The sequence below is a fragment of the Ambystoma mexicanum genome, chromosome 5q, assembly GCF_040938575.1.
Source record: "Ambystoma mexicanum isolate Mex_15411 chromosome 5q, UKY_AmexF1_1, whole genome shotgun sequence".
Taxonomy (NCBI): Eukaryota; Metazoa; Chordata; class Amphibia; order Caudata; family Ambystomatidae; genus Ambystoma; species Ambystoma mexicanum.
Genome location: NC_090933.1, coordinates 277,941,570 through 277,956,443, shown reverse-complemented (window position 1 = coordinate 277,956,443; position 14,874 = coordinate 277,941,570). Strand labels below are relative to the sequence as shown.

At 46.3% G+C, this 14,874-nt stretch overlaps 1 protein-coding gene across 1 annotated transcript in view; it reads right to left on the bottom strand.

The window, feature by feature from the left end:
* RTTN (rotatin) overlaps nucleotides 1-14,874 on the bottom strand; it is a 2,784,523-nt gene that overhangs the window by 431,270 nt on the left and 2,338,379 nt on the right. Inside the window, exon 36 of the mRNA XM_069620779.1 lies at nucleotides 3,669-3,753. Coding sequence (XP_069476880.1) covers nucleotides 3,669-3,753 — 85 coding nt within the window. The remainder of the gene's footprint in view (nucleotides 1-3,668; nucleotides 3,754-14,874) is intronic.

The following is a 14,874-nucleotide window of genomic DNA, read 5'->3' as shown; positions in this document are numbered from 1 at the left end:
GTCCCTCCCGCGCAGGCGAGTCCTTGGGAAGGAGTCTCCCTTGTGGGGTGCAGTGGAGAACAGAGGCTCTACCTTGGGCAAGGATCGAAGTTTGATGAAGTCCTTCAGGTCCTCTGGAGTCGATTTCTGGAAGAGCTCCCTCCACCGGGTTAGCCTGTTCTTCAGAGACCTCGATGACAGGGAGTTGCACGCTGTACAAGCTTGCCAACCGTGGTCTGGGCCAAGGCAACGTAGGCAGAGGGCATGGGGGTCAGAAGTTGGGAAGAGTGTGACGCCTGAGGACAGAGTACCTGTATGATAAAAAGACAAAAAAAGACAGAAGGTGTAGTCTGGATATATTGCCAATGTTGCTGAGTCTCTGTGGATCCTGACACCCGTTCTGGGGAAAGCTATAATTCTCTCTTTGGCACGATAATTAAGGATTTTAGCAATAATTGGCATCAGCAGGGCTCCTGGGTGAGGCTTTCTTTTGAGGGCGCGATGGGCCCTTTCTACTGTGAAACCTTCTGACAGGAGGGCGAGCCCCTATCTTTTGGAGGAGTAGCTCTTCAATGTACTCTGTGGGATCCCTTCTTTCAGAGCCTTCTGGTAATCTTAGTATCCTAATATTGCTCTATGCGCCCTTCCTTCAGCATCTTCTGCTCTTTCTTGCAGCATCTTGAGTTTGGCTGTCAGCTCCTGTACTGTCTCTTTGAGTTCTTTGGTTGTGGATACCGTGTCTTCTAGTTTTTGTTCCGTTGCTCCCACTCTGTTGGCGAGGTTGTGCATGTCATGGCGTAGGAGGTTCACGTCACAATTTATCTGCCCTATGTGGGTTTCCATAGAGGTACGCATGGCTGCAATTTCTTCTAATATCTTGTTTTCATCTTCGGCCCGTCGAGTATCGGGAGCGTTACTCTCGGGTTATTCCAATTGTTGTGTGGGGTCTGATCTGGGTTCGCTTTTCTTTGCATCAGTATCAATTGTTGCTTGTTTGGATTATGCCGCTGTCTTTTTCTTCCCTTCCGACATTTGGGATTTTGTGTGCCCACTCTGAGTCTGGAGAGGCCTTTGGTTAGCGCTATTGTGATAGTCGGATCTGTTGTGGGGGTTCTTAGTGCTGGGGGTGGGGGGGGGCTTGTACTCAGTTATGTTCCACCTTCCGCTGGATCCTGTGCTTCTGTCTTATGGTGGCAGTATATATGGGCTCCTGGCGGGCTGGGGAATATTGGTCGCCTTGGTGTTGGGTCGCGGACTTGTTTGCTGTGGCTTGGTTTTAGATGCCTTATCCATTAGGTGTCATTCCGAGGTGTCTAGTTCTTTTGTGGGCTGATTGGGGGAATGTGTTGTCTATGATGTTGTTTCCTCCCTTCCTGACCCACGGTCATAACCTCTGGAGCTGATGGATCTCCACTTCTTCCGGGTTTATGATATCTTGTATCACTTCAGGTGCTTTGTAGAGCTCATGGTCCCTTCATAATTTATAGTGTGCAGCAATCTAGGCTTTTTATTAGCATCTCTCCTTTTCTGCTGCTTATCTGTACTTTTTTTTGGACTTCACTTTTATCTGGGCTGCTGTGCCTGGGGGCACTGTAGTGCAACAATTAATTTTTCCTTCCCCCCGCCCCCTTCCAGTTGGCTGCTGCTGTTTGCAGCGTGTCTGGAAGGTCTTTAGACCCGTATCAAGTATAAGCCACGTTGTATCTGCGCTTCTATGTCTTTTATCAGGAGGGGCCTCTGGCACTTTAATAGAACTTGGAGCTGCTCACCAGGTGAGTGGCTCTCCAAGCTGTTTCTGGCCAGGGACACTGGGCGTCACTGCGGGCAGTTGGGATAGGAGTAGCTAGGTGTGCCCGGAGGGTGAGCGGCGCAGCCTGGACATCTGTCTCTGCATAAGAAGTTAATGTAGATAATGTCACGCGGGAGAGCTGGGGACGCTGCTGCGGCTTCGGCTGCTGCTGGTTTATCCCTGCCGTGTAGTGTTTTCTTTGCGCACTCTGCAGATTCTGTTTTGGCTGCGGCAGCGCTAGCGGGGGCTTACTGCCTTCCGTCGCTCGTCGGGCCACACCTGGCCTACCGCAGACCACTTGCAGGCTGTTTCTCAGGTTCGCCGAGGCTCCGGCAGTCAGTTGACAATTGTTTCTTCTTCCGTGGTGAAACGGAGCAGACAGGAGCCATTTTGAGGGCTCCTCACCGCATCTGTGTCGGGCTCTTCTGCTGGATTTCTCTGCTATGTTCTCTATTGGAACTGGCAGCGAGTGTTCTGTTCATGTAGCCAAGCACTTGGGGGTCATTTTCCACACTTTCTCTGCGTTTTGCCTTGCAAAGGAACGCTTTTCACCGGATCTTACAGGAGAGCTCTTGAACAGCACGTCTGTTCTACAGGCCGGTTAGCCACGCCCCCAAACACAACGTCCACTAGAACGCCAGAAGCTGTGTTGTAGCTGCTAACTCCAACTGATCCAGCACCACCTTCTTGGCATCCACCACACTGGGCAGAAATTGTTCTTTTGTGTACTGAGGAAAGTAGGCAAAAATACTGGCATACCATACTCTGGATATGCATGCTGCAAAATGGCGTCGGAAATAGCTGTGCCAGTTGGCATAACATTTCTTGCCAAAAAGGTTCAAGGCTTTCTCCTCCTTTCCAGGAAGGATCACAGAGTATAAGGCCATAGACTTGGAGAGAGGTGCAGTTACCACTATTGAATGAGCAGATGGAACAGAAGTTAGAGACAACCTTTCTTCAACAGAAAGCCAATATGTCGCGTCTAGTCTCAAGTATATACTGCAATGGAATGATTATTCTCCCAAAACATTTCAAATCCCAGAAGGACATCTGGCTGTCTAGGGATACCAGACTTGGGCACCATTACCAAACTAACTGGCAGATGGGCTGGAATTGAAAAGCCCAGGAATTCTATAACACCAATGAGCCTTTCACAGAAGGTATGTCTAGAGGAAGGTTCCTCTTCTTCCTCCTACAGACCTTGGTTGATCTGCATATCAGAGACAGGGACTGGAGAAGAAGACTCACAAGGGAACTGTGGTGTTAAAGGCTGTGAAGCCAGATGAACCAGCAAATTCACGGAAGGGGGAAATGCTGGAGCAGAGACAGTGATACAGGGGATCAATGCATGGCCTAGGGAAGCACTGGAAGGACCCCTGCAGCATTTGACACAATAGTAGTAGACTTAGGGGCTGAGCCAGAAACACTGCCAAGTGTGTGCAGATTCTGTAGGTCACAGGAGTTGCAGGCAGCATCATTTTCACTATGTCCTGAAAAGTCCTTCATCATGCTTATGAGAATATCTGACAGAACCTTGTGGTAAAATACTGCCCCTACTGAGGGCCTGCAATTGGTGTCCTAACAGAAGGAACCAGCCCTGTCGGAGGGGACAGTATATGGACTCCGATTGCGTTGGGCGCCCCAATTGGGTTTGGAAGTGAGTAGAGCAAACAGGAGGCCTTAAAACTGGGGACTTTTTCATAAAACAAAGTACACCATTGCTCGTTTTCAACACAAGTGTGTTTCCAGATGTAATAGAATGCTACATATAAGATGTACTAAGAACAGAAATGGACACAATTAGCTTAATCAAAATATTTTGCTTAAAAGGACCATTTCATTTTCAACAAAGTAACACCATAGAAGTTACTTTGAGCGGCACATCCATTTGCTGCTATACCTGGGACTGAAGTAGTACAACTTGGAGCAGCAGCAGCAGCTTGCAATTCCATTTCACTCCCCACAGTAGTCGATAATGGGAGGATCTAAAAAAATAAATTAAAAAAATTAAAACCAATTTGACAAGTAGGTCAATTCTTCGGATTTTACAAATAACGTACTACTTTGAAAACAGGAAACCAATATCAGTATAAAGTGCTTGCTTCACAATCGGACTCCAGAAAGAATATAAAAATAAGTTGGGCTGTTAATTTCTGACTCAAAGAGCAGTCTGTCAAATAATAATATCCCAAATATGCAGACTGTTGTTAAATGCCAAAACGTCAGTCATTTATCAACGTTGCTCGCCTCAAACAATTTAATTATCTCCAAAAGTGCGACTGTACTATAACTCTCTACCTACCAAATATAAAAGGACATATCAACTTTTTCGAACAGGCATTTGATGATCCAAAATCTGCAGAAGGATAGGCATTTACACATGCTTCTTTTTACTCTAGCACATGTCCCAGATTTTCTAAAATCTCAGCTCTCTGAGGAAGCAAAATGAATTGTTATGAACACATCAATGATTCACTAGAGGGGTACACAATACATCCTTAACAGAATAACTCACACTTCTGCTAGGACATTGTGTTCACTAACAAACCATTATGTAAATAAGGTATAAATCACAGATGTGGATGCCCGGAGCATGCCTAAACAGAGGAGCAGTTGTTTATTTTCACTTGGGAGAACAAGTGAGATTTGAGGGCTGATAAAAGGTCCTTTATGAATGTGTTCTAAGTTACAAACAAGGAAAACATCTGTGAATTTATGGGAATAGGTTTGTCAGAACTGTAAAAGGTGTGAAATCAACAAAAGAATTTTGGCAATGCAACTAACAGTTGTGCAACTCTGAGATTTGCACTTCAATGTGTACCTCTTTAAATATTACAAAGTCATGTGGTGGCTTTAAGCTTCTCCATCACCAGTACCTCCAATGCAAATAAACTCAGTCTTGGCATGAGTGCCACTTTGCCTGGTGTTGACGAATAGTTATCTTTCCCATGAAACCGGAGCCTTTGTCCATTCAAGGCAAGTAACGTCTTCAAGACTAAAAAAAGATCCTTTACACTTCAGATCGATGATGTGCCCTGTCACCTAATGAGGGTAACACAGTTTAAGTACCTGAGTGCTCTCCAGGCAATGCACCCCTCACCCCACCTCAATATTTTAAGCGCTTCAATTTCAGGCATACCTCTGCATGTTGAATGCAACCAAACCAGATGTGGTGTTGTAGGCAAAATCCTTTGCTTGTTGGTGGTATTGGTGAAGCAACCAGACTCTTCAGTAATTCTATTATTTAGGTAGATGTCCAGTTCCTGGTTCCAATGACCTCCCAGGTGGAACCTGATAGTTTATGTGTAGCTTAGAAATTGCTAATATGTATAAGGCTATCAAATCTAGATGATTCTATAGCCAACAGGCTAACATGACTGCTCATTGCAGAACATCGGGACATGTTTCCATGAGGTCAAGTTCAAATTGGAAAAAGTTAGACTTCTTCAAGCTCTGCTATAACAAAATTAGGCTAAAGTCAGAGTACAGGTGCTCTTTGGTACCCTCGATTCAATTCGATTACGCATTGCTGCAACCCCAGTTGATTTAAGTGTTACCCTACACCTATTATAATAAAGAATTAAACATCAAGATAATCAACTGTAATGATTGCGCTATACCATTGATTGTAAGTCTTGGATTTGTATTCCCAATATTTAAAAATAGTAAACAAATCCGTATCCAAAACGCAGTAGCTCTTTTGACTCCCAGCTACTTGCCATAAACATTACACTGATTATGTGCCCATAAAGCTTCTAATCAACACGTGTTTTGCCACCCAGGTCTTTCTCAAGACTTTTACTCTAATTAAGACACTTTCTAGTCACATATCCATTAACACCAAGGAAATATTAGTATTCAAATTCAATTCCAGAATACAAAAGTGCTTTCACATAAATCATAAATAATATTCCACATTTTTGAAAAAACTACAGAGAAAACCAAAAAGGGAGAAAACAGAGAGAAACATTATTCATAAACCTGTCTCCATTAATCTCAATATTAAAAAGGACCAATATTGATATTATTAAATTAACAGCAGCTTATGTGAATTGAAGGGAAATACCACCATTGGCCAGCAATTAGAGTGTTTAAACATATTGGGGCGTGAACACTTTAAATTATATATTTGACCCTGTGTTATGAATAAAGAACGTAATATATAACGCTAAATTGGTGTGGTGGGGGATGCCCTTGTTTTACTGCACAAGACTATTAGGAGGTCTGAGAACCATAAGTTATAACCCGGCACAAGGGGTGATTGTGTTGGAGGATAAGAACGAGACATGTGTATGGCAAGTAGCTAGGAATCACAAGAGCTACTGCATTTTGTGTACTGATTTGTTTACTATCCTTCAAGAGCTGGTCTGGACAGCAGGCTTTCTGCTGAAGTGCCCAGAGGATTTAAGTTAATGAGAATCTTGAAATGCTCCAACATAAATATTTAGATATAACATGTCCAAAATTGTACACAGATCTCTCTTGAAATTCTAAAATGCGAACAATCTGAAGTAGCGGATGTCGACCTAGATTTGAGAGCTCCTGCTGCCACCCGCCTTGATCCTCCGTAATCCTTTTGACGAACCACTACCGCTGAATTGTCGATAAGGTCAAGGTGGGTGTACACCTCAGGCAATTAAATATCCTGGTTCTGAGCGCAAAGCAGCCCCCGAACGCATCCAATTACCGGAGTGGCCAGAGACTGAGACGTGTGCATAGGCATCCCGGCACCAAAATGGCTGCCATCTGCCCAGGTTGACCCAGGGGAGCGACCATGGCGTAACAAGGCAGGACCAGAGGGACCGCTTCCAGAGCTCTACCCCTTTGGCCCTGAAAGCAAAGCGACACCACATGGTCTGTGCTGGGTGGCGCAGAGCACAGCATGTCTCACACCACAGCAGAGGACTGACTGTGTGGGCTGTTCTGTGGTGTGAGTTGTCGTGCCAGCCACCAATGCTGCTGGTTCTGGGAAATATCACTTTCCTGCTCAGCGACGGGACATGGGTTGTGGACAGACTGGGCTGAGCCTCCCGTGACTGCCAGAGACGTGGCAGGGAGGGCGCACATGACAACCACCTTGGTGGGTATGCAGAGGTGTACAAAGGGCTCTAGCAAAAAAGAACTGGGATGCACCCGCCCCAGATTTACGGTGGTCCACTGATCAGGGGCCCGCCGCACAGACCAAACAGACACCGAGGAAGATCAGGCGAACTCATGACTGGAACTGACTGCAGACATACCGCCATACCCACCCATGGCTAACTAAGCTTGCAAGAGAGGGACGCAGTGAGCAGGTACATGTACTTCTGTAGACTGAAAAAAATTATCAGTACTGGGATGAAGAAGCCACATGGGGAGGGAAACAAAGACAGGGAGACACTCCCCTGAGGAAAGAAGAGCTGACTGGCAAACACAGAATGATAGTCCTTCGTCTATGTCTGCGGACCAGACCAGTAATAAAAGAAAATAAGGACTACATTAGAGGCCGGTTGTATGGAGCAGCAGTGGAAGAGAGCCACCGGAGGGTAGTGCAAATATTCACAGTAGTAGTGGAAGCAACTGAAGAAATTGAATTTGTTGCAGTAGCCGAATCAGAGACATCAACAGTTACAGTAGTGGACGAGTCAGGAACCGCATTCTATTAGGATGTGCACTCTGCAAGAGACGCTGGCAGAGCCCTGCAGTTCCGGAGTCCACAGACTTGGAAAGGCCCATGATTGTGAAAGGGGAACAGCTGAGAAGCACTTGTGGTCTGACCAACACACAAGGCAAGCAGGGTAAGCAGCAGAAATGGCAAGTGAATGCCAGTGGTGCTCGGGAGGAACTGTCAACACAGCCTATGATGTTTAGAAGTGGCGAGCCGAAAACCGCACAAGGGCAGGGCGACAGGAAAAGCCCTAAGAACTGCACAGAATGGTGTAAGTATCGGCAGAGAGTGGACGAAAGCAGAAGCGTGTGTCCTGTATATTACCAGCACCAAAGGTAAGAGTGGAGGCCCAGAGAGGAGAAAAGCCCAACAAAACTAGGAATAAACACTCCACTGCAAACGACGGATGTTGCCTAAATGGGAACCGGTAACCGGTTCAAGGTAACTGTTAAGGAAAACAGAGAGGGTTTCAAATACCCGATCACAGGGGAAAAGAAAAGGGAATTAAAACGCAACGAGTAAGGCCAGAGTAACTAGCTGGGCAGAAGGGCAAAACACACAGGAAAACAGTTTGTACAAAAACCCATTGAAAAAAAGCCTGTTGATGAAAGGACGTTGTACCAAACACCCTTTTATAAAGGAACACAAATAAACAGGCAAACCGTGCCAGAAACAAGTGGATTTAACAAACAATGGTTTATAACAAAGCTGTGGGTCAACTACACAGTGAAGGCCAGCACACATAACAGGTCCATACTGGTTAGCATAAAGTAACTAGTACAAACATTGCTGAGAACAAAACACCCATTGGAGTAATGGAATTCAAGACCAGGGAAAAGGTTGTTCCCATGGCATTTGAAGTACAGGTAAGGTATTGTTCCCCTGCCATTGGAAGTCCAGGGAAGGGATTGTTCCCCTGGCATTAAAAGACTAAGGAAGAAAATCACATCACGGGAACAGTACATGGGCATCACTGGACCAAATAGGCAGTGAGAGACCAAATGAGAACAGTTGCAGGAAAGCAGCCACTGTATTATTTACCTCGTAGTAATTTGGAAGGATTGTAGTGAGAGTTAGGAGGGGTTTAGGACACATGACAGTGGACTTTATTTTGGACATCCTGACAATGACTGGTCCATTAGTTAGTCTTGTTGAGGCAGGAAACCCCCTCAGAGTTAGGGCTAGTGAGACACTTTTCCTGCCCCTTTTATCATTTAAATAAAAACCTTTGTGAACAACCCAACACTGTCCGTCTCCTTACTCAGATACCCCACAAGGGACACGCTGATGCCCAAGATGCACCATACCCACATCTCTTGCACCAGAATCTGACACCAGGCGACTGTCCTCTATTTTCCCAGGAGTCGCCACAGGTGGCAGGGTGCAATGGTGGAGGAGGGAGCCTGGGAAGAGGTACTGGGCACCATATGGCTCCTTGAGGAATGCCACATCGCTTGTGCCCGGCTGACCCTGGGCCACTGCCTCGCGGGTGCTGCAAGGCAGCAATAACATCCACCAATCATGACAGAAGTTAAAGGCAGAGAACAAAACACCCATTGCAATCAGATACTACCATTTGGATCAGAATAAATTGTGCTTGTGACAAATTGTCAAACGATCAGAAGAAATCCTGATATATACTGATAATCGATGGACAGTTCTTGTTGGCCAAGCGCGACTCACCAGCATAATTAGTAATCTTTATCCAATATTTGAGGTCTGGGGTAGAACCTCAGCATATTGGTGACGCAGCGGGCCATACCTTATCTCTTGAGGCCTGAGCACACCCACTAGCGGCTATACTGTTACCTGACTTTAAACTCCTCCCCTTTTATAGGTGACGTAACCGTGGTCCTTCCCCAGCTTATCTTTCTCTCTCTCGCTCTCTATCTCTCTCTCTCTCCAGCTCTTGAAGCCCTTTGTCTTCCTTATTCATCATCTTTATCTCAGTTAAATATGATTCTTTCTTTAAATGGATAGTCACAGTTTCTGTTTCACAATAACAAATATTTGTTCCTTCGTCCTTGTGGATTATGGTTGAAGAGGTAAAGTGAGTAGATTCTTTAGGGAGTTGCTCACAGTAACGGTTGTCCTGCGGAGTCTCTCCTGGTGAGGTCCTGCTTGCTTGTATCGCTGGGGAGAGTATTGCAGAGCAGGCTGACCTCCCTGGCCTCACAGGGTCGGGGGGGCCACTCCCCCTTGGGGAGAAGAGACGCAATCTTACGATTAGTCTCAACACACTCAAGCAACAGGTCTCCGCACTGCATCAGGCGAAAAAGGTCCTGGAGGCGAGAGCAGAGGATACAGATGGATGCTTGCGGAGGAATAATCTCTGCACCGTCATCCTCCCAGAAGGTGAGGAAGGGGGATCCATTGGACTGTTCACGGAGAACTGGCTTCAAGACGCGCTCAGATCAGAAGGGCTTTCAAAATGGTTTGCAGTGCAACAGGCCCACAGTGTCCCTGCACAGAGACCCTCACCTGGAGCTAGACGTAGACCTTTGGTGGCCAGAATATTCAACCACTGGGAATGCGACGCACTCCTACAGAGGGCCAGGCGGAAGGGCCTGAAACAAGTTAACAACACATCCGGCATGATATTCCCGGATTACGCAAAGAGTGCAGTAATAGCAACAGAACTTTGAAGAAATCAAACTGGTCCTACGAGAGCTTGAGATATGGTATATGTTATTATATCCAGCTAGAATGAAAATCATTCAAGGGGAGTGACACTGGTTCTGCAACTCCCCAGTGGAAGCATGGGACTGTTGGGAGTTGAAGGGCAGCTGGCCAACCAACACAACCACGAAACGAACAGGCGACAAGCTGCTCATCCGCCGTGGATCAAGACACCACACAGGGCGGGCATGGGGGGAAAACCCGCCGCCTGGAAGAGCTATTGTGACAGAAGATGGAACGGAGCCTGAGGAACCGGCCACCTGGGTCCCACACATGATGGTGTTATCAGAAGGGGGTGGGAGCATGAGAACTGAAGGTTGTCTCTCTCTCTCGGCTACTTGCTGCCTGCCAATCTTTCTGCCTTTGTTGGCACTTGGACAGCCCGGAGGCCGTAGACGCCAAGACCCTGACGCAGAGCTGGACAGCCACACACTCCTCCTGGGGAGTAGCTGGCAACCGTTAGGCGCTCTGGTTGCAGGTATTGAGTTAGGACTACCGCATGTTAGTGAGTATGTACCTTGTTGGTTGTTATGCTACAAGGTTTGGGGGAGGGGAGGGTGCTGGGTGAGTGGGGATAGTGGAAGGGATGGATGTGGTACAGGCAGACATGGAACCGTCCCAGCATGGAATATTTAAGCCTCTGGTTTGGAGAGTACTCCTGGGAGGGGGGAGAGCTTTGAGATTTCAATATGGGGTTTCTTAAAGAGATGACATGGAATGTCAGAGGGATGGCGCCGGTTACAAAGAGGAGGAACATTTTGGGACACCTCAAAGATTTGGAGAGGGATCCAAGTTGCTTTCTGACAAGAGACACATTTAACATTCACAGAACTCAAAAAGGTCAAATCGAAATGGGGAGGGGAGGTGCATGGTACGACATACTCTTCCTTCTCGAAGGGGGTTCTTATGTGGGTTGCTAAGGGGGCCCCTATGCAGGTCACTAAAACCCTGATAGATGGGATAACACTGATAATCCTAGGGGTGCTTGAAGGGAAAGAGGATGTCTGGTCAATTCCTATGCCGACCAGCATAGAAGATGATACGTACTTTCTGTCGGTGGTCCAGATGATAGGGGGCTATAGACATAAGGAGTTGATCTGTGGAGAGGATTTTAACTGCCTACTCAACCCACACATTGACAGGCCTGACAACAAAGCAGCAAATAAGATGCATGCATCGAAATCGCTAAACCGAACAATATCAGATCTCAAATTAGTTGAGCTGTGGCGAGAAATTAGGGGGGGAAAGAAGAGGATACGCTTTTTACTCTCGCCCACATAGGACACAATCAAGATTCAACTGTGTAATGGTGGGGAGAGACCAGTTCCCCAATTTAAGGGAGGCTGAGTATCTAGGGAACAGGCTTTCAAGGTCTGGGGAAAGCCGAGGGGAATGATACCCAGTTGGAGATTATGAGCGTTGTCCAAATTAGACATGATTTTGAGAGTGAGATCAGTCAGGCAATAGAGGAATACTTTGAATTCAACAAGGGGTCAGTGGGAGATGACGGGACGGTCTGCGAGGCGTTCAAAGTGACTAACAAAGGCAAATGCCTGACCACCACATAGAAGGTTCCGTTCAACACTCCGAACCACCTTTTAGGAGACAGAGAAACATTATATTACTAGAAGGCGAGATGGCAAAGGCGAATCTATGCAGGACATCACTTAAGATAAGGCATCCTACAACTGCAGGCACAAGAACGTCTGGGGAAACATAATAATACACAATACACAGAGAAGATCCATGGGGAGGGAGACAAATCGGGTCGCCGAGCTCGAGGAGGGTTCCTAAGTCAACCAGGAGAGCATTCTATAACTACTATATGAAACTATATAAGAGCTCGGGGTCCAGGGGATGCAGACAATATAGCCGAGGTATTGGGCCAGGTTTCTCTCCTCAGGCTGAATGAGGGAGCCGTAATGGCCCTGGAAGAGCCTATGACAGAAGCCAGAGTAAAGTAGCAATAGAATCCCTCACGAATGTAAGAACACGAGGGGCACGGGGGATGGCCTACTGGCGGAATTTTATAAAACCTATGCAGATGTATTTGTACCTAAATTATGACAACTCTATGAACATGCCTTGCACATGGGATGCCTCCTGACATCTATGAGAGAGACGATCATAGTGGTGTTACTGAAATCGGGTAAGGAGCCAAGACGATATGAATAGGTACTGCTCGATCTCATTGCTTAACCTAGACATTTAAATACTGGGCAAGGTTATTGCCAACAGACTGTTGAGGGAGATTTCATACATAGTACTTAACTTTATTTAACATAATGTACGATTTATGTATTGGTTATATGTCTATAAATTATGATGCAACATATGATATGAAGTATACAAAAGTTGCAATTGGCTTTCGTAGACATAAATAAATATTCTCTTTCCAGGGCCAGCAGTCTTTGAATTTGTTTTTTCCAGCAGGCAAGGAACAAGTTTCTTACCTGTAGCTTCTTTTCTCCAGCATGGGTCTCGCATGGATTCACATGCTCATGAATATTCCCCGTCAACAGGCTGGGAATCCTCAGTAAAAAAGAAAGCAGTTCCGCTTCAACCTGAAAATTGCTGGTCTCCTTAGTGATTTGTCAGAAGCAGCTGCTCACAGCTCATAGCTGTAGCTTGCAGTGTGGCTTGAGAGTCTCAATGTCTCGACGTCCGGAGGTCCTTTCCTCTATTGTAGCATAGGAAGCGGAGGACGCAGACATCAAGGAGAAGAGGGAGACTGTGTTGTTTACCAGAGCAGATCGAAAGCACAACAGGCCCTACTGCTAGCTCCTGAAGCACACAAGAGTTGTGTGGGGTGACAGGCGGATGGCTGCCGTGGCTGCCGTGGTAAGGGGGCAGAGGGTAGGCTGATCCTCGACATTAGATTGCGTGGGCCAGTGTTGATGAGTGTGGATGTAGTGCAGCGCAGTAAGTGCCGTCTGCCCCAGTCATCTGCCACAACCTTGAGTGCGGTGCAGGAGGCAACTAACATGGGGGCAAAAACTAGGACAAAACTCCCAAGCCTAAAAAAGGGTAGAGGCATAAAACACCACACATGATTGTGGTCAACAAACCCAGTAGACTCATCCAAGGCAAGTTCTAAGCTCACACAACCAATTACAAGACATGTCCTCAGAAGCAGGATAGTCTCTGAGCCCACCATGGAAACTACTGGTGACCCCGGTCCTTTGGTAGAGACATCTACAAGGGAAGAGATTCCAGCTGGGAATGTGGGGGGTGCACATCTCCAATTATCCCTACTGCTAAAATCAAATCCACAATCCCCAAGCAAGAACACTGGTAACCTCGGGAGTGGTGATGAAAAGTGTGATGACCAACAAGAATGTATGATTCAAACTGAAAATTCTGTCCATCGTTGTCCAGGCACGAATCTCTCCCTGAGGAACCAAACCACACAGATAGGTTTAGGGTCAAAGATAGTGGCCTACACAATAGGGCCATATTGGATGCGCTGGCGAGATCTATTGATAGATATTGCACAGAGGTCTGTCTGGAACTTGCCACTCCTGGACAACCAATCATGGCGGAGAGCACAGATAGCTTGTTAATTGATTTAAAGACAGTGGAAATATAAAAGCAGGGATGACTGTGTAATCTAAACCTAGGCACAGGACCTAGTCCAGTATCTGACCTTAGTACTTATAGATCTGCAGTCCCATGTCTTACTGGAGTGATTATTGACCCGATGAGTCTGGCAGGACATGTAGAAGAGGCATGACGAGAGCACACCTGGCCAGATGCTGCTAAGTGAGAAGAGTACCCCACCTATCCTACTGCCAGAATTCAGAGGCTGTAGCCAATTGCCGCCTGACTTTTTGGGCCATTCTGATAATCTGGAAAGGTCACAAGACACTGGAAGTTGTTCATCTGAATGTCAATTTAATGGGCTGGAGTAGTCCAGAGAGCTGGGGGGGAAGGGCCAGAGCAATCTAATACTATACGTGATGGAATCTTAAGAGCTCTGGTTAAATAACATCAGTTCATCCATAAATAAAGAATAAGATCACTGCATTGCAAGTCTCACAAGCAATGCATGTAAAAGATTTGTTTTTGTATTTTGTTTACTTGTAAAGCGCAACAAGCCCTGAGGCATCTGGGCGCATTTCTTAAATTAGGGTAATGTTACACAGTTAGGTTGCATAGTTACATAATTACATAGTTACAAAAGGTTGCATATTTAACAAGCAAGTAAAAGGGTTAAAAGGGTTAACAGTGTGAACAATAGTAGGCATAGAGTGGGGGAACTATTGCTCTTGCGCTAAGAGTCTGTTTTTTTACTTTGCTTCTGAAGGAGTGGTAGGAGGGTTCAATTCTTAGTGATGTGGGTAGTATGTCCCACACTTTCACGGCAAGCATAGGGAAGCTGTTACCTCCTCTCGCCTTCTGTTGTCAGGATTAGTCCTGCGAATACTAAGGCAGCGAATATGGCAAGGGAAATGTGCACATAGGAACAACGACTCATGTATGCTAGAAGCCAGGAGTGCAAACAGAGTGTGATATTAAACCCAATATGTGAAAAGGGATGTGGGGTAAGCACCTGACCGTGAGGAAAGTCGGCAAGCGCCTTACCCCCAATTGCTGTTACAGGTACTGACAGCGCTAAACCCACGTAGAGGGCAAGCAATGACAGGATCTGTGAACTAACACTCTGATGGTATCAAATAAGGGAACTAAAGAACTGTACTCACAAGGACGAGAATAAACCTCTTGAACGTCAGCTAGCCCATGAATCCTGTTGATGAACTGGGACCCCGAGAGGCTAGAA